The sequence below is a fragment of the Salvelinus fontinalis genome, chromosome 23 (genome assembly GCF_029448725.1).
Source record: "Salvelinus fontinalis isolate EN_2023a chromosome 23, ASM2944872v1, whole genome shotgun sequence".
Taxonomy (NCBI): Eukaryota; Metazoa; Chordata; class Actinopteri; order Salmoniformes; family Salmonidae; genus Salvelinus; species Salvelinus fontinalis.
In genome coordinates this window covers 32,140,568-32,161,530 of record NC_074687.1, presented here as the reverse complement: position 1 = coordinate 32,161,530, position 20,963 = coordinate 32,140,568, and the positions used below count along the sequence as shown (strand labels likewise).

The following is a 20,963-nucleotide window of genomic DNA, read 5'->3' as shown; positions in this document are numbered from 1 at the left end:
GACAGTTGGGCATCGTAAAAGTTCACTAACTGCAGTGTTAACGATACATCTCTAGTCAAATTATATATGAACCACATGCAATACACCATTTCTCTCAATTGTTTTTAACAAATAAAAAGCCTACGTGAATACATTCTATCTATCTGCAGCCATTCAATTATACAAACCACCTATGGACCATTTCACTCAATTGTTAATTCACCCTTTTAATATAAAAGCCACGTGAGTCAATAAAGCCATGATATCTATAGCAGTGAACTTATACAGTATGAACCATCAAAAATGTGCTATTTGTCTAAGCCATTCATTCATTCATTTGTTAATAAGATATTAATTGTAAATAAATCCTATGTATTCTTGTCGTTGTGCAGATATTGCATTGAACTTCCGGACGACCTTTGTGAGCACGTCGGGCCAGGTGGTGTACGATGCCCGCTCCATATGTGTGCACTACGTCACCACCTGGCTGTTTGTTGACCTCATCGCTGCCTTGCCCTTTGACCTGCTCTATGCCTTTAACGTCAGCGTGGTGAGTGGGTGTCAGGGTGTGTGTGGGACTGTGGATATTGAAAAGTAATAGATTGTATGTATGTATGTATGTATGTATGGGCCAGTCAGTTCCGTAGAGAACTATAACCAAGTAGCTCTGCGGGATACAGCTGCAGGAGAACAGACACCTATGATGTCACTTTTCATCAAACAATCTTTTCCACAGAGATCCAACAGTACTTTACCTTCAGAACCGAGATATGTGTGCCTGTATCTATGTGTTTCTAATGTACTTTACCTTCAGAACCGAAATATGTGTGCCTGTATCTATGTGTTTCTACAGTACTTTACCTTCAGAACCGAGATATGTGTGCCTGTATCTATGTGTTTCTACAGTACTTTACCTTCAGAACCGAGATATGTGTGCCTGTATCTATGTGTTTCTACAGTACTTTACCTTCAGAACCGAGATATGTGTGCCTGTATCTATGTGTTTCTACAGTACTTTACCTTCAGAACTGAGATATGTGTGCCTGTATCTATGTGTTTCTACAGTACTTTGGGGTCCACCTGCTGAAGACAGTGCGGTTGCTGCGTCTGCTGAGGCTGCTACAGAAGCTGGAGCGTTACTCCCAGTACAGTGCTGTAGTCCTCACCCTGCTCATGTCCATGTTCGCCCTGCTGGCCCACTGGATGGCCTGCATCTGGTACTTCATCGGACGCAGAGAGATCGAAAACAGCCCCAACTCCTGGGACATCGGTCAGTACACCTGGATGTCTGCGTTGCACATTGAGATTGTCATCTGTTTTGTCAAGGGAGCCTTAGCCAAGATGCAGCATCACATGCATCCAGTAATATAATATATCTAATGATATGATATTAATTAATAAAATAACATACATGGGTCCTACTAGACCTTCTGTACAATGACTCTAATCATGATGTAATTCAATTCAGGACTTCTAACGCGTTTGGCTGTTGCAAAAGGATGTGTCTAATCATTTTAGCCTAAGATTTGATCAAGAAACAGCAGTTATGCTGTCATGGAGGATGAGTCTCCCTTATAATATTCATGATAAATACAATAGATGATTTTAATAAGGCGAAACCTCGTTGATATTCTACATGCATCACTAAATGGAAAACTGCATCTTAAAATCCTCTTGGTAGGCAGAAAAAGACACACGGCTTGAATGACGAAAACACACCCACGCATGCACGCACACACACACACACAAATACAAACACACTCTGTCTTAGTCAGAGAGTGAACTGTAATCTGTTTTGACTTTATGAACTGTAGCAGATATGGCAGTGGGCGACTGGCCAGGTCCAGACCATGTCCTCTCTGCCAGCTCTACTGCCTTAGGGGCCCCAGGAAAATGATTTTGGTTCCAACCCCTGCCTGAGACACAGTAACTGACTGATCAATACACCTTAGTGGTCAGACACTTTATGGAGCCGCCACTGGAATAAAGAGCATCATTAACATTAGTCATTGTGGACCTGTCTGGACCTGTCCATAGTCTGACCCACAGCCTAATATTACATGGCTCAGAAGTCGATATTTATAGTGTCTCAGAGTAGGAGTGCTGACCTAGGTTCAGTTTTTCATTTTAGATCATGATGAATAAGATGAGGGATCTGATCCTAGAGCAGCACCCTTACTCTGAGACACTGATCCCCAGAAAGGATACTGACAGTATCTTTATGTCCTGGACCAGTACCAAAGCACAAATATACAGTGCATTCGGAAAGTATTCAGACCCCTTGACTTTTACACATTTTGTTACGTTACAGCCTTATTCTAAAATGTATTCCATAGTTTTTTTCCCTCATCAATCTACACACAATAACCCATAATGGCACAGAAAAAACAGGATTAGACTTTTTTATTTATTATTGTAATTTTTTTATATCACATTTACATGAGTATTCAGACCCTTTACTCAGCACTTTGTTGAAGTATCGTTGGCAGCGATTACTGCCTTGAGTCTTCTTGGGTATGATGTTACAAGCTTGGCACACCTGTATTTGGGGAGTTTCTCCCATTCTTCTCTGCAGATCCTCTCAAGCTCTGTCAGGTTGAATGGGGAGCGTTGCTGCACAGCTATTTTCAGGTCTCTCCAGAGATGTTAGATGGGGTTCAAGTCCGGGCTCTGGCTGGGCCACTCAAGGACATTCAGGGACTTGTCCTGAAGCCATTCATGCGTTGTCTTGGCTGTTTACTTAGGGTCATTGTCCTGTTGGAAGGTGAACCTTTGCCCCAGTCTGAGGTCCTGAGCGCTCTGGAGCAGGTTTTCATAAAGGATCTCTCTGTACATTGCTCTGTTCATCTTTGCCTCGATCCTGACTATTCTCTCAGTCCTTGCCACTGAAAAACATCCCCACAGCATGATGCTGCCACCACCATGCATCACCGTAGGGAGGGTGCCAGGTTTCCTCCAGATGTGACGCTTGGCATTCAGGCCAATCTTGGTTTTATCAGACCAGAGAATCTTGTTTCTCATGGTCTGAGAATCTTTATTTTGGCAAACTCCAAGCGGGCTGTCATGTGCCTTTTGCTTCCGTCTGGCCAGTCTACCATAAAGGCCTGATTGGTGGAGTTCTACAGAGATGGTTGTCCTTCTGGAAGGTTCTCCCATCTCCACAGAGGAACTCTAGAGCTCTGTCCGAGTGACCATTGGGTTCTTGGTCACCTCCCTCACGTCCTTCTCCCCCGATTGCTCAGTTTGGCCGGGTGGCCAGCTCTAGGAAGAGTCTTGGTGGTTCCAAACTTCTTCCATTTAAGAATGATGAAGGCCACTGTGTTCTTGGGGACCTTCAATGCTGCAGAAATGTTTTGGTACGCTTCTCCAGATCTGTGTCTCAACTTAATCCTGTCTCGGAGCTCTACGGACAATTCCTTCAACCTCATGGCTTGGTTTTTGCTCTGACATGCACTGTCTACTGTGGGACATTATATAGACAGGTGGGTCCCATTACAAATCATGTCCAATCAATTGCATTTACCACAGGTGGACTCCAATCAAGTTGTAGAAACATCTCAAGGATGATCAATAGAAACAGGATGCACCTGACCTCAATTTTGAATCTCATAACAAAGGGTCTGAATACACATGTAAATAAGGTATTTCTGTTCTTTACTTTTAATACATTTGCAAACATTTCTAGAAACCTGTTTTTGCTTTGTCATTATGCTGTATTGTGTGTAGATTGCAGATCTTGTTTTCTTCATTTAATCAGTTTTAGAATAAGGCTGTAACGTAACAAAATGTGGAGAAAGTCAATGGGTCTGAATACTTTCCGAATGCACTGTACCCCAGGGTGTTCCAGCCAGGCCTGCTGCATATCTTTAGCCCAGCCCCAGGACTCAAGCACCATGAACCCAACTTTTTCAGAGACTGTCATTGGTTTTACAGGCATTTCTTGGTTGCTCGTGCTTATTCAAGGCTTTAAATGGTGGGTCAGTTTGTATTCTGAAGTTTAGGATTTGATTTTGAGGGTACCCACAGCCATTCCTGACCGGTTGCAATTTTCTGTAAAGTGATTGAGCCTGTACTATTCAAAGCTTGATTGGCGGGTAAGTTGGTAAGTTTTGGGAGTTGATTTTGGTGGTAGCCATAGCCATTCTGGAGCTGTAAGATTTAGTTGGTTTAGAATGAGGGATAGGGGTGCCCTTCAAATGCTAATGTGAGGTCAGACTGATATTTAATTAATTAGGATGATTACAGTTGATTGGGTAGGCAGAGGTTTGGCTTGTCCCAGCTCAGTATAAAAGCGAGTTGGACCAGTTTTTATACTGTAGTGATATGAGATTGATACATTTTTTTGAGACAAAAATATTTCTTTAAGTGGGAGACTGTCAAACATGAATTGTCTTTCAAGAGCCTTACATAGCCATCAGCATTGCCAAACCATTCCATGACAGCACCAAATGTAATAGCATATTTTCAATTTCCTATACAGACACACAGAAACCCTCACATCTTATAAGCCTGTTTTCTTTCATCTGTTATTATTATAGATCAGCAGTATTTATAGACCGGCTCTAGTAACATGACAAACACATCAACAGCAGCAGTAGCTCACAACAACAACAGCAACAACAACAACGGCAACAAAGACATATCAACCGATATACCACAGGCGTTCGTTTGTGTGTTTGTGTGTGTCTGCAGGTACTGTAGGGTTGTACTGTGAACGGCTGCAGAAACTTTTGTCTGCATACATATCAATAATTCAAGTCCATGGGAGCAGCTCTTAGTCAGGGCTGATGCTCAGTTCTCTGCTCCGTGCATACACCCTTCTCCTCGATGCAACCACAGTGCACAATACTGTCTGATACTCAGTTCCCTGCTCCCTTGCTGCTCCCTCCATCCCTCCTTACCGTACCCTTCTCCATACAGGCACCCTGCTCCTCCATGCTAGCATATCCACAATATATCTCTCTGCACCCTTCTCCTCTCCGCATCCACAGCCACAATACTGCCTGACAAATGATTTTCAGCTCCCTGCACCCTACCCTTCCTTACAAATGGCCAGCTATCCAGCAGACTACTGCAGAGCCCTGTACTGGAGTGTCCACTGAGCTAGGCAATACACCGGCAATAGAGAGCAGAAGAGAGACGGGGAGAAGGAGGGGGCGGTAGAAGAAAGGGCTAGAGCGAGGCTGCCACATCAATTATAGTATTCTAGAGTTGTATAATGGAAACGGGAAGAGCTGGAAGGTAAACATTGTTGTGTTGAATATGTGTTTGAAATCCATGTGAGTGTGTGAGAGACCTTGGATCCTCACAATGTCTAAGAGGACAAAAAGAGCAATTACTAAGCAGATGAATGCAGCATCAAATGAGTCCTTGACTAGGGTATGACTTTGTCCCAAATGTCACCCTATTCCCTATATATTGCACTACTTTTGACCAGAGACATATGGGCCCTGGTCAAAAGTAGTGCACTATATAGGGAATATGGCACCATTTGGGACGCAGCCTATATTGCAGACAGAGTATCTAGGGAGGGAGGGAGGGAGGGAGGGAGGGAGGGAGGGAGTCTCTGGCGAGAACTTGACTAAAGGCTGATGTTAGAATCTTGAAAGGCACATTTTATTTAGTTCTCGGGGACACTAGATAGCGTTCAGGCAGTTTATTCAAATGGAATATATGGGACTCAGTGTGATGTGTATGCACACGTGTGTGTGGTTTCTAACTTTGTCTCTGTCAGCACCTCATCTAGAATTCTCCTTTCTCTCCACCTGTCCTTTCACTCTTTCACATCCCCCTTGTTCTCTCTCTACCTGTTGTTTTGGATGCTGTGAAGACTGAACTCTCAGAGACGTTGTTATTTTTTGAGTGTCACGTCAAAGATTCACAACTTCAGTAGAACAGTCTGTGCATTCTCCTCCTACGTCTATCAAAGACGTGGGCTGGGTGACTGACAGGCTGACAGAGCTAGAGTGGAGTGCAGAATAACAGTATGTAACCTCCTGGGATACACCTGCAGATAGAACACAAATCAATCAAGCTTTGGTTCTGATACAGTTTCTTAGAGAGAGGAGAGTAAGCCTGCTAGCAGCCTTATATAGAGGTCTGGCCTGGAGTTCAGCACCATGGACAGCATCATGTCAGAGCAAAGGAGGACAGATACTGTATGTTAAATGGACAAAGGCAGGGAGACTGCAGGAGGCAGTTGAGAGAGAGAGGGTATGTTCAGAACCTTGGACAAGGTAAGCGAAGAGGAGTTGTCAGAGAGTTAGTTCAGGACCACGGACAGCAAAGTATTTGTATCTGGCTGTGCATGGACAGAAAAGCTGACTGAGAAAGTCCTGCCAAATTCTTACATAATTTGTTATGTTCGCACAGCCATATAAGCAATCCTATTCAAAAGACCCACCCCAGTGCGCACTGCGGGTGCACAAACACATTGATAAACAAATGTATTCACACACATACCGCTGCATACTGACACATACTCACACACACCTAACCAGCACGTACACACACTACACACATGCTGGCACATAAATCAGAAAGATTATACTCAACATGTCCTAGAAATGCTAGCTTGCATAATGACAAGCTAATTAGGCAACAACTGAGGTGTAACATTCCTAATGATATTGGTTTATTCAGTTCACTGAGACTACCCAGAGACATTCATTAGTGGGCCTTGTTTATACACTGGGTCAGCTTCAGTGTGTGTGTATGTGTGTGTGTGCGCGTGTGTGTGTGTGTGCGTGCGTGCGCGCGTGCGTGCGTGCGCACTGTGTACATTGGGCAGCCCAGTTCAACTACAAGGTTAAAGCTACAGCTTCTTCTCCCATGAGTGTGTTTATGTGGATTGCTGACAGGCTGTCCACAATGTGTTATTCAGCTAGGTATCTGTATGTAACTTTCTCTCCTTCTCTCCTTCTCTCTCTCCCCCTCTATCTCTCCCTCCCTCCTTCTCCTTCTCCCTCTCTTTGTCTCCCTCTCCCACTTCCCTCCCCCTCACCCCTGTCTCAGGTTGGCTACACGAGTTGGGAAAGCGTCTGGGCACCCCTTACTTCCTGTCTCCCCTTGCTACTTTGGCTCCTGGTTTGCTGCACCCCGCCATTGTCAACGCCTTCCCGGCCAACAGTAGCCAATGGAACGTGTCCGGGTTGGAGCTGGCAGGGCAGGACTCGTGGAACTCCAGCCAGTGGAACGTCACAGGGACTGGGGCAGGGGCCTTGGCTGGTGGGGCGGGGGTCGGTGTGGGACAGGGTGGAGGGATGCTGGGTGGGGGTCCATCAGTGAGGAGCTCCTACGTGACGTCGCTGTACTTCGCTCTCAGCAGTCTGACCAGCGTGGGCTTCGGAAACGTCTCAGCCAACACTGACTCTGAGAAGATCTTCTCCATCTGCACCATGCTCATAGGAGGTGAGTCCCTGGAGATACAACAGGGACGTTATTGGTTGGTGAGAACGTCAGGTCTCAGTGGTGTCAGGGGATAGGAAACCACCTTCTAATGATGTTTGCCTCCTCTGCTGTCGCTCTCTGGTGTATACTGTTGTATACTGTGTATACTGGTGTAAATATACACTAGATATACAAAAGTATGTGGACACCCCTTCAAATTAGTGGATTTGGCTATTTCAGCCACACCCGGTGCTGACACGTGTATAAAATCGAGCACACCTCCATGCAATCTCCATAGACAAACATTTATAGTAGAAAGGCCTTACTGAAGAGCTCAGTGACTTTCAACGTGGCACCGTCATAGGATGCCACTGTCACGAGTTACTAGGTGTGGAAGGTAGGAGTCAGGCGCAGAGAGCAGAGGGTTCAATAATAGACGATTTATTCTCTCCGTCAAAAAAACAGTTACACCAAACACAGGGCGCAGCAACACTGACCCGCCCAAACACACAGGGCAAAACGATCCGGAGAGAAAATACATCCAACACCGACAGTGAACACAAAATAATCCCGCACAAACCCCAGCGAGCCTAACAGGCTTACATAGACCAGAAATCAAGAAACACAAAAGAAACAGGTGCAACTAATAAGACTAAACCAACAGACAAGGGAAAAAGGGATCGGTGGCGGCTAGTAGGCCGGTGACGACGACCGCCGAGCGCCGCCCGAACAGGCAGGGGAGCCACCCTCGGCGGGAGTCGTGACAGCCACCTTTCCAACAAGTCAGTTCGTCAAATTTCTGCCCTGCTAGAGCTGCCCTGGTCAACTGTAAGTGCTGTTATTGTGAAGTGGAAATGTCTAGGAGCAACAACGACTCAGCCGCGAAGTGGTAGACAAGCTCACAGAATGGGACTGCGGAGTGTTGAAGTGCGTAGCGCGTAATGATCATCTGTCCCCGGTTGCAACACTCACTACCAAGTTCTGAACTGCCTCTGGAAGCAATGTCTGCACAATAACTGTTAGTAGGGAGCTTCATGAAATGGATTTCCATGGCCGAGCATCCGCACAAAAGCCTGAGATCACCATGCGCAATGCCAAGCGTCGGCTGGAATGTTTTAAAGCTCGCCGCCATTGGACTCTGGAGTGATGAATCACGCTTCACCATCTGGCAGTCAACGGAAGAATCTGGGTTTGGCGGATGCCAGGAGAACTACCTATGCATTCGGGCTACCTGCCCGAATGCATAGTGCCAACTGTAAAGTTTGGTGGAGGATAAATAATGGTCTGTGGCTGTTTTTCATGGTTGGGGTTAGGCTCTTTGTTCCAGTGAAGGGAAATCTTGACGCTACCGCATACAATGACATTCTAGACAATTCTGTGCTTCCACCTTTTTGGCAACAGTTTGGGGGAGACCCTTTCCTTTTTCAGGATAACAATGCCCCCATGCACAAAGCGAGATTCATACAGAAATGGTTTGTCGAGATTGGTGTGAAAGAACTTGACTGGCCTGCACAGAGCCCTGACCTCAACTCCATCGAACACCTTTTGGATGAATTGGAACGCCGACTGCGAGCCAGGCCTAATCGCCCAACATCAGTGCCCGACCTCACTAATGCTCTTGTGGCTGAATGGAAGCAAGTCCCCGCAGCAATGTTCCGACATCTCGTGGAAAGCCTTCCCAGAAGAGTGGAGGCTGTTATATCATCAAAGGGGGGACCAACTACATATTAATGCCATTGTTTTGGAATGAGATGTTCATTGAGCAGGTGTCCACATACCTTTGATCATGTAGTGTACCAGAGATTCTAACGATATCATCAGAAGTGGCTCTTCAATAATGGCAATGGCAAACTGTTAATGAGTAATTATGACACAAGTGAGAGGTATAAAACAGACACCCCTCTATCCCTCTATCCCTTTCTCCCTCCCTATCCCCCTCCCTAATCCCTTTCTCACTCCCTCTTTACTTCCTTCCCTCCCCCTCCCCCTCTCCCTCCCTCGAGATGAGCAGTATATGCCAGGGCCAAGGGCGTGTGTGTGCCCTCCCAGAGAGCCTCTCCTCTCAGCCTCTCAGCTTGGAGTGGCCTAAATATTCACTTAACTCATTAACTGGTGCCGGGCCCCCACTGAGACATGAATATAAGGTAGCAGCAAGGATAGTGTTTGTCTTCTCCTCTGTTCAATTTTAATCTCGTCTTCTCTTGCCACTAGCGTCAAACACCCAGGTCTCCCAGCAGTAGGGCAGGTGTTCCTCTACAGTGCTTCAAGCTTCTGTTACGTCCGTCGTTGAATGAGTGAGACCAAAGCGCAGCGTGGAAAGTGTTCATGATAATTTAATAATGAAACACCAATGAAACACCGACAAAACAACAAAACAATATAAACGAACGTAAAATTCTGCAGGGCTCTCAGATACTGTGCAAAAACAACTTCCCGCAAACTAGGGTGGAAAAACAGGCTGCCTAAGTATGATTCCCAATCAGAGACAACGATAGACAGCTGCCTCAGATTGGGAACCATACCCGGCAAACAAAGAAATAGAAAACTAGAATGCCCACCCAAATCACACCCTGACCTAACCAAATAGAGAAATAAAAAGGCTCTCTAAGGTCAGGGCGTGACAGCTTCTCTCTATGTGCTCTATCAAGGAATCAGAGAATGCCCCCTCAGTAGCGAACCATGTCTATTGGACCTTCAGTGAGGGGAAAAAATCGTATTATGTCAAACTTCAACTAGAAAAATCAAGACAAATAACAGAAACATCATCAGTTAAAACACACAGCATTATATCTAGCTCTAATGCATATGCTGCTGCTACTGTCTATTATCTATCCTGTTGCATAGTCACTTTACCCCTACCTACAGTTGAAGTCGGAAGTTTACATACACTTAGGTTGGAGTCATTAAAACTCATTTTTCAACCACTCCACACATTTCTTGTTAACAAATTTTAGTTTTGGCAAGTCGGTTAGGACATCTACTTTGTGCATGACACAAGCCATTTTTCCAACAATTGTTTACAGACGGATTATTTCACTTATAATTCACTGTATCACAATTCCAGTGGGTCAGAAGTTTACATAAAAAATTGTAGACCTCCACAAGTCTGGGTCATTCTTGGGAGCAATTTCCAAACGCCTGAAGGTACCACGTTCATCTGTACAAACAATAGTACGCATAAGTATAAAAACCATGGGACCACTCAGCCGTAATACCGCTCAGGAAGGAGACACGTTCTGTCTCCTAGAGATGAACGTACTTTGGTGACAAAAGTGCAAATCAATCCCAGAACAACAGCAAGAACCTTGTGAAGATGCTGGAGGAAACAGGTACAAAAGTATCTATATCCACAGTAAAACGAGTCCTACACCAACCTGACTCTACGGGTCCGGAGTCGGAGTGGGAGCCGGAACCCGAACCCCCTGGGGAACCACTGGAAGAGGAGCCCAGCCTCCCCCTCCTCGATTTCGAGGGGCCAGTCGAGACCCCCATGGGGGCCAACTGAGGGTAAAATTCGGGATGGCCCAGTGGGAGGATCCGAATTTGAAAGCTGCCGCCGCCCAAGTGATTGCGGTGGATGGACAGCTACTTCCAGGGGTGAGTGACTGGCGATACAGGGGTGAGTGACTGACCCCCATTTCCAAATTAAGAATAACCTTTTGTATCAGGTGTCGCGCCAACAAGGGGAACTTCGAGAGGTATTGTTGCTGCCCCGACAGTACGTAGGATCCGTTCTTCAGCTGGCCCACACCCACCAGTTGGGGGCGCACCTGGGAATGGAGAAGACCTAGAAACGGATCGCCACCCGGTTCCACTGGCCGGGAATGAGGAGGGCCGTGGAAGGCTACTGTCGCAGCTGCCCGGAGTGTCAACTCACTGCCCCGAAAGCACACTTCCGAAACCCTCTGGTCCCCCTGCCAATAATCGAGGTGCCCTTTGAACGCATCGCCATGGACATAGTGGGACCCCTGGTAAAGACTGCACGAGGACACAGATACATCTTGGTAATAGTGGACTGTGCCACGCGGTATCCCGAGGCCATTCCCCTACGGGCGACGGTGTCCAAGGGAAACGACAGGGAGATGTTCCACCACTAGCCGGGTGGGCATCCCGAACGAGATCCTGACAGACCAAGGTACGGAGTTTATGTCCAGCCTCATGAAAGAGTTGTGTGCCCTCCTGCAGATCAAGCAGATCCGGACCTCTGTTTTTCACCCGCAGACGGATGGGCTCGTTGAGCGCTTTAATAAAATGCTCAAACAGATGCTGCGGAAGGTCATCGAGCAGGACGAGAACAACTGGGACCAGCTACTACCCCAGCTAATGTTCTCAATCCAAGAAGTAGCCCAATCCTCCACTGGGTTTTCCCCGTTCAAACTCCTCCATGGGAGGAGGCCACGCAGCCTACTGGACCTCGCCAAGGAGGTGTGGGAAGCCCAACCAACCCCCTTACGCAGCGTGGTAGAGTACGTGAAGACGATGCGGGAGCGGATGCCAGCCATATGGCCAGTCGTGAGGGAACATATGGAGAAGGCCCAACGCGCCCAAGCCCAGGTCTACAATCGGGGAGCACAGCCCTGAGAATTCCAGGTGGGAGACAGGGTGTTGGTCTTGATCCCCACGGCCGAAAGTACGTTCCTGGCAACATGGCATGGACCATACGAGGTGATCGAGAAGCTGGGACCTGTCAATTACCGCGTACGGCAACCAGGGAGACGGAAACCCCAACAGATTTACCACGTGAACCTATTGAAGAACTGGCACGAGAGGACAGCCTTGGCCGTGTTATGGCCGGGACCCAGGACGCCAACGGTACCAGTGGTGGTCCCGAGCAATGAGAACCTCGATCCGGCCCAGAAGCAAGAGCTCAGGGAGCTCGTCGATCGGTAAACGGCGGTCTTCTCCGAGAAGCCGGGCCACACGACCCTCATTGAACACCACATCCGTACCCGGCCCGGGGAAACGGTACGAAAGAGGCCATATAGGATTCCGGAGGCCCGAAGGGAGGCCGCGAAACAGGAAGTGGAGGCTATGGTCGTGGAAGAGTCCCACAGCGCATGGTGCAGCCCCATCGTTTTGGTGCCCAAACCGGACGGTAGCCTCCGCTTCTGTAACGATTTTTCCGGGGGGTGAACGACATCAGCTTGTTCGACTCATATCTCATGCCGAGGGTGGACGAGCTCATCGACCGATTGGGAAAGGCCCGGTACATCAGCACCCTTGACCTGACCAAAGGATATTGGTCAGGTCAAGAAAGAAGCCAGTGCTCCAAAACAGCCATAAAACAGCCAGACTACGGTTTGCAACTGCACATGGGGACAAAGATCGTAGTTTTTGGAGAAATGTCCTCTGGTCTGATGAAACAAAAATAGAACTGTTTGGCCATAATGACCATCGTTATGTTTGGAGGAAAAAGGGGGAGGCTTGCAAGTTGAAGAACACCATCCCGACCGTGAAGCATGGGGATGGCAGTATCATGTTCTGGGGGTGCTTTGCTGCAGGAGGGACTGGTGCACTTCACAAAATAGATGGCATCATGAGGGAGGAAAATTATGTGGATATATTGAAGCAACATCTCAAGACATCAGTCGGGAAGTTAAAGCTTGGTCGCAAATGGGTCTTCCAAATGGACAATGACCCCAAGCATACTTCCAAAGTTGTAGCAAAATGGTTTAAGGACAACAAAGTCAAGGCATTGGAGTGGCCATTAAAAGCTCTGGCCTCAATCCTATAGAAGATTTGTGGACAGAACTTAAAAAGCGTGTGCGAGCAAGGAGGCCTGCACACCCGACTCAGTTCCTGACTCAGTTCCTCTGTCAGGAGGAATGGGCCAAAATTCACCCAACTTATTGTGGGAAGCTTGTGGAAGGCTACCCGAAACATTTGACCCAAGTCAAACAATTTAAAGGCAATGCTACCAAATATGAATTGAGTGTATGTAAACTTCTGACCCACTAGGAATGTGATGAATGAAATAAAAACTGAAAAAAAATATTCTCTCTACTATTATTCTAACAAGTCACATTCTTAAAATAAAGTGGTGATCATAACTGACCTAAGACAGGGCATTTTTACTAGGATTTAATGTCAGGAATTGTGAAATCTGAGTTTAAATGTATTTGGCTTAGGTGCATGTAAACTCCCGACCTCAACTGTAGATAGTGCGTTTGGAAAGTATACAGACCCCTTGACGTTTTCCACATTTTGTTTGTTTATTCTAAAATGGATCAAATAATTATTTTTCCCCATCAATCTACACACAATACACCATAATGAAAAGTGAAAACAGTTTTTGCAGACATTAAAAATAAAAAACAGGAATACCTTAATTACATTAGTATTCAGACCCTTTGCTATGAGACTCGCAATTCAGCTCAGTTACGTCCTGTTTCCATTGATCATCCTTGAGATGTTTCTACAACTTGATTGGTGTCCACCTGTGGTAAATTGAATTGATTGGACATGATTTGGAAAGGCACACACCTGTCTATATAAAGGTCCACAGTTGAACGTGCATGTCAGAGAAAAAACCAAGCCATGAGGTCGAATTAATTGTCAGTGGGCATTGTTTCGAGGCACAGGTCTGGGGAAGGGTACCAAAAGAATTCTGCAGCATTGAAGGTCCCCAAGAACACAGTGGCCTACATCATTCTTAAATGGAAGAAACCTGCTCCAGAGCGCTCAGGACCTCAGACTGGGGCGAAGGTTCACCTTCCAACAGGACAATGACCCTAAGCACACAGCCAAGACAAAGCATGAGTGGCTTCGGGACAAGTCTCTGAATGTCCTTGAATGGCCCAGCCAGAGCCCGGACTTGAACCCATTTGATCATCTCTGGAGATACCTGAAAATAGCTGTGCAGCAACTCTCCCCATCTAACCTGACAGAGCTTGAGAGGATCTACAGAGAAGAATAGGAGAAACTCCCCAAGTACAGGTGTGCGAAGCTTGTAGCGTTGCACTCAAGAAGACTCGAGGCTGTAATCGCTGCCAAAGTTGCTTCAACAAAGTACTGAGTAAAGGGTCTGAATACTTATGTAAATGTGAAATTTACATTTAATGTTTTTAATACATACATTCTAAAAACAGATTTTGCTTTGTCATTATGGGGTATTGTGTGTAGATTGATGAGGTAAAAAAAAACATATATTTTAGAATAAGACTGAACTTAAACAAAATGTGGAAAAAGTCATGGGTTCTGAATACTTTCCGAATGCACTGTACATATGTACCTCCATTTCCTTGTACCCTTGCACCTCAACTCAGTACTGTTACCACATGTATTTTGCCAAGCTATCATTGCTCATTTTGTATTTATTCCTTGTGTTACCATTTTTTCCTATTATTATAATTTTTTATTATTCTTTATTTGCATGGGAAGAGCCCGTAAATAAGCATTTCACTGTCAGTCTACATCTGTTGTTTATGAAGCATGTGACAATTAAAATGTGATTTGAGTAGCAATGCTTTTTGATGACAAAATGAATTAATCATACAGGCCTGAGCCCCGCATTGGGCTGTCACGCACATGCCCTGCGTGGAGTAATGCGACGAGCAAATACAAAAACAACAGTTTAAACAACCTAAGGTAGCCTAACACCATCACTATCACTAATAGCCTAGCGATGAAAACAGTGACACATCAAAGGTGAAAGGCTCGTGGTGCTGAATGGAAAGCGACCGTAATCTGGAGAGGAGAGAACAGTTTTTGTAAATCACATAGACACGGCCAATAGAAAGAGAGCAGTCACACACAGCATAGCCTACTGTAAAAACAGCCCGTTCACAACAATCCAGTAGGCCCCTGCGATAATTACAAAAACACAACCATTAAGCATTTCCAAATTGAAATGTACAGCTATTACTTCCCATTGCAAATATATTTTATATGTTCAGCACACAAAGTAACCGGTGATGTAAAGTTTAAATGCAACAATGTTTCACACGTATTATTTTCAAAGAGATACCTAACAGCAAGCGGGTGCCACTGCCACTCACCAAATGATGATCATCTTAAACTTCACTTTTAAAGTTCATCTTGAAGGGCGATATTAAAGGCCCAATGCAGCCTTTAACATCTGGGTAAAAATGTTTTTATTAAAATGGTCAAAAATAATCCAAAATAGCATCTTAGCAAAGAGCAATTTCTCAAGCAATAATTTTTGTCTGGGAGTGGTCTGAGTGGGAAAGGGAAAATTGAAAACTAGCTAGTTTGGAACTTTTTTTCTTTGTTATTGGTCTATTAACTAATGAGGACGCCAGGCAGGCCAAAACTCCATCCCACCAAAACAGGCTGGCTGAATTTCAGGCAGTCTTTTCAAACAATTATTTCACTAAAACGGCATTGACATTATTTTCACAATTTCACAATACCAATTCAACTTCATAGTGTGGAAATATACACAACCATTCAAAAGTTTGGGGTCACTTAGAAATGTCCTTGTTTTTTAAAGAAAAGCACATTTTTCATCCATTAAAAAAACATCAAGTTGATTGAGAAATTAAGGTTTTCCATGCGAGAAATTGCCAAGAAACTGAAGATCTCGTACAACGCTGTGCACTACTCCCTTCACAGCACCGCCTCAAACTGGCTCTAACCAGAATAGAAAGAGGCGTGGGAGGCCCCGGTGCACAACTGAGCAAGAGGACAAGTTTATTAGAGTGTCTAGTTTGAAGTCGGAAGTTTGCATACACCTTAGCCAAATACATTTAAACTCAGTTTTTCATAATTCCTGACATTTAATCCTAGTAAAAATTCCCTGTTTTAGGTCAGTTAGGATCACCACTTTATTTTAAGAATGTGACATGTCAGAATAATAGTTGAGAGAATGATTTAGTTCAGCTTTTATTTCTTTCATCACATTTCCAGTGGGTCAGAAGTTTACATACACTCAATTCATATTTGGTAGCATTGCCTTTAAATTGTTTGACTTGGGTCAAATGTTTCGGGTAGCCTTCCACAAGCTTCCCACAATATGTTGGGTGAATTTTGGCTCATTCCTCCTGACAGAGCTGGTGTAACTGAGTCGGGTGTGCAGGCCTCCTTGCTCGCACATGCTTTTTCAGTGTTGCCGACAAATGTTCTATAGGATTGAGGTCAGGGCTTTGTGATGCCACTCCAATGCCTTGACTTTGTTGTCCTTGAGCCATTTTGCCACAACTTTGGAAGTATGCTTGGGGTCATTGTCCATTTGGAAGACCCATTTGTGACCAAGCTTTAACTTCCTGACTGATGTCTTGAGATGTTGCTTCAATATATCCACATAATTTTCCTCCCTCATGATGCGATCTATTTTGTGAAGTGCACCAGTCCCTCCTGCAGCAAAGCACCCCCACAACATGATGCTGCCACCCCTGTGCTTCACGGTTTGGATGGTGTTCTTCAGCTTGCAAGCCTCCCCCATTTTCCTCCGAACATAACAATGGTCATTATGGCCAAATAGTTATATTTTTGTTTCATCAGACCAGAGGACATTTCTCCAAAAAGTACGATCTTTGTCCCCATGTGCAGTTGCAAACCGTAGTACGGCTGTTTTATGGCTGTTTTGGAGCACTGGCTTCTTCCTTGCTGAGCGGCCTTTCAGGTTATGTTGATATAGGACTCGTTTTACTGTGGATGTAGATAATTTTGTACCTGTTTCCTCCAGCATCTTCACAAGTTCTTTTGCTATTTTTCTGGGATTGATTTACACTTTTCGCACCAAAGTACGTTCATCTCTAGGAGCGGTATGACGGCTGTGTGGTCCCATGGTGTTTATAATTGCATACTATTGTTTGTACAGATGAATATGGTACCTTCAGGCATTTGGAAATATCTCCCAAGGATGATCCAGGCTTGTGGAGGTCTACAATTTTTCTTCTGAGGTCTTGGCGGATTTCTTTTGATTTCCCCATGATGTCAAGCAAAGAGGCACTGAGTTTGGAGGTAGGCCTTGAAATACATCCACAGGTACACCTCCAATTGACTCAAGTGATGTCAATTAGCCTATCAGAAGCTTCTAAAGCCATGACATCATTTTACAGAATTTTCCAAGCTATCAACTTAGTGTATGTAAACTTCTGACCCACTGGAATTGTGATACAGTGAATTATAAGTGAAATAACCTGTCTGTAAACAATTGTTGGAAAACTTACTTGTGTCATGCATAAAGTAGATGTCCTAATCGACTTGCCAAAACTATAGTTTGTTAACAAGAAATGTGTGGAGTGGTTGAAAAATGAGTTTTAATGACTGCAACCTAAGTGTATGTAAACTTCCGACTTCAACTCTATCTGCAATATTACAGCTGATCTACCCCCTAAAAAAGAAAACTACAACTAGGATACCGCTCACGCTCAGCAGTGACTTGTCTAGGCCTTCGTGAAGGCGGAAGTAGACAAAAACTGTCCCACCCATTGCAAAATGTGATTGGTTGATTTCTCTGTCACTCCAAAATTCTACCCTAATACAGTTGAATGCAGATGCATTCCACCTAGCGCCTGAGGGCCTAGCCAATGGCTAGCTAGATTTTTCTCCGCAGAGACCACCAAAGAACAATCCTAATTGGATTTTGTTTGTCTTCAGTGTTAACCGTTCCCTTTCCAACACAAACTGAAGAAATTAAATAAGAATGTCGTTTAAATTGTAGAAAAGAGTAAATAGAAATTTCAACGAAATTTAAATACAAAAATATAAATCATTTTATAAATCGTTATGAATCTTTTTGCGCTGAAGGCCCTTACAGTTCCCCACTGATCCTTAGACTACATCTCCCCTGAGGCCACATCACAGTGATCAAGTCCACTCCTTGTCGCATTTTGGAGTTGGTTGGTTCATTTTAGTTCATGCCTGTCAGACTAGTTCATAATAAATGGTTCAAATGGAAACGGCACATTATAGCTCAGATGAAAAAACAGCAATGTCTTTGCAGTAACCTGCCTTCCACAGGGCTTCTTGCAAATGGAAGAACTGTCAATGATGTAACTTGAGAGTGGTGAATGTCTATGTATGTATCCCAAATGGCACCCTAGTCCACATAGTCCACTACTACTATGGGCTCTGGTCAAAGGTGCACAATATAGGAAATATGGTGCCATTCAACACGCAGGCAGAGTGGTGTAACAAATTGACCCCATTCCAGATGTCCAGTCTGGTGCTTCTTCAATAAGAGGGGGGCAGCAAAGGTCTGTTTCATGAGAAAGAGGAGGAGGGCATATTCTTAGGCCTCAGTGCAATTAAAGTGCTGAAATGAAGATTGGAGGCTACACACACACACACACACACACACACACACACACACACACACACACACACACACACACACACACACACACACACACACACACACACACACACACACACACACACACACACACACACACACACACACACACACACACACACACACACACACACACACACAGGCTTGTCACCAGAGCATAGCACTGTGCCATTACTGTCCCAAACAGCTGAAATGCCATCCACACATTAACACGCTCTCTAGTGTCAACACAGACACAGATTCATACACTTAAAAAAGACACTGCTCAACACTGAAAGTAACACATCCATACACATTTAATGTGTGCGCACACAAACACAGCACAAAACACTCATACATCCTGCACAAAATTGTCTCATCGGAACATGTCAAAATAGGCACATTTAACCTGCTTTGCCTGGAGAGTTGAAGGTTAACACGGTTTAAATACAGCTATAGTCTATAGTCCTATAGGTAACCTTGGCGATGTTCCCTACAGACGGAGAACATTAGAGAGCTTCATCCTCACAGGGAGAAACAACAACCTGTCTACCCAGAACCAGACTGTTACACAATAAGAATGATATGACCCTCCAGGATCATAGGACTGAGGTACTCACTGATTGTCTAATCGGTCAGGAGAGAGTTCTTAGAATGCGCCCCTTCAATGTGTCTGCTTCAGTTGGCTCTGATATTTAACGATCCATGTACACACAGTCACAGCACCCTTGTTAGTGGCCCCTTCTATCAGACTTACACACACTCTCAACCTCAGTCACTGTTGTGGAGACACACACACCCATCCTTGCAAACCTCCAAAAGCAACAACCCACACAATCACGCAAAGTCAAAGTGTTCTGTGCCATCAGTGCAGTGTGTGTGGTTTGGTTTTACTATCCTTGTGGGAACCAGAAAGGATAGTAAAACAAGGAACATTTCTCCAGACCCTACAAGTAAAAAGGGTATTTTAGGCTTAGGGGTTAGGTTTAGGGTTAGGGTTACAATTAGGGTTAGGGTTAGAATTAAGGTTAGGGTTAGGTTTAGTGTTAGCGTTAAGGTTAGGGTTAGGGAAAATATTATTTTGAAAGAGAATAAATGTTTTGGTCCCCACAAGGATAGTAAAACAAAAGAGTCTGTGTGCGTGTGGAGAGAGAGAGAGAGATGGAAGAGGGGGTGGTAGAAAGAGGGGAGCCGTAATCAGACACACAGAGAGAAGGATAAGCAGGAAAGAAAGAGATAAGAAAGAAAATCAGAGGGAGAGAGAGAGAGGCAGTGCGATTAAACCTCTATTTTGGCAGGGGTATGCTATTGAAACGCTGTGAGTGTAACCGGTGTGGCTAGCTAGTTAGCGGTGCGCGCTAGTGGCATTTCAATCCGTGGCGTCACTTGCTCTGAGACCTTGAAGTAGTTGTTTCCCCTTGCTCTGCAAGGGCCGTGGCTTTTGTGGAGCGATAGGTAACGATGCTTCGTGGGAGGCAGTTGTTGATGTGTTCAGAGGGTCCTTGGTTGAAGCCCAGGTTAGGGCGAGGAGAGGGATGGAAGCAACACTGTTACATGAGCAATGTACCTTCTGTAGATACAGTATGACTGTAACAGATGACTGTCTGATCTCTCTGGGCTTGGTGCAGATGATTGTTGTGCATCTGGTATCTGTATCTTGTATGTGAAACTATTTTCTGTTTGTATCATTAAGTATTACCTATTACTGATTCTTACGTTGACCACACACACACACACACACACACACACACACACACACACACACACACACACACACACACACACACACACACACACACACACACACACACACACACACACACACACACACACACACACACACACACACACACACTTACACCCCCCCCCCCACTACCCCCCTCCACACACAGCAACACACACTAACCTCTCCCTGTCCCTCTGCCCCCAGCCCTGATGCATGCGGTGGTGTTTGGTAACGTGACCGCCATCATTCAGAGGATGTACTCTCGGCGCTCCCTCTACCACACCCGTACCAAGGACCTGAAGGACTTCATCAGGGTCCACCGCCTGCCCAAGGCCCTGGAGCAACGCATGTTGGAGTGCTTCCAGACAACCTGGTCTGTTAACAACGGCATCGACGTCAGCGAGGTGGGTTATAACAACAGTGGACTAAGCAGTCCTTCTCTGACGACTATGCTGCCACTGTCTCGCGCGCCTCGCTCCCGCTCTTTCCCTTTCTCTGTCTGTCTGTCTCTCTCTCTCTCTCTCTCTCATTCTTGTATTCTTTTCGTGTTCCCAATGCTCCTGTTGGTTAAAAATGTCATTCCTCCTGTATTGATTCTTCTCTCAATTCAATAACTTGTTTTGCCTCTCT

General features: G+C 45.2%; 1 protein-coding gene across 1 annotated transcript in view; it reads left to right on the top strand.

The window, feature by feature from the left end:
* kcnh3 (potassium voltage-gated channel, subfamily H (eag-related), member 3) overlaps positions 1-20,963 on the top strand; it is a 195,226-nt gene that overhangs the window by 153,736 nt on the left and 20,527 nt on the right. Inside the window, exons 6-9 of the mRNA XM_055878487.1 lie at positions 372-529; positions 1,045-1,249; positions 6,994-7,389; positions 20,538-20,737. Coding sequence (XP_055734462.1) covers positions 372-529; positions 1,045-1,249; positions 6,994-7,389; positions 20,538-20,737 — 959 coding nt within the window. The remainder of the gene's footprint in view (positions 1-371; positions 530-1,044; positions 1,250-6,993; positions 7,390-20,537; positions 20,738-20,963) is intronic.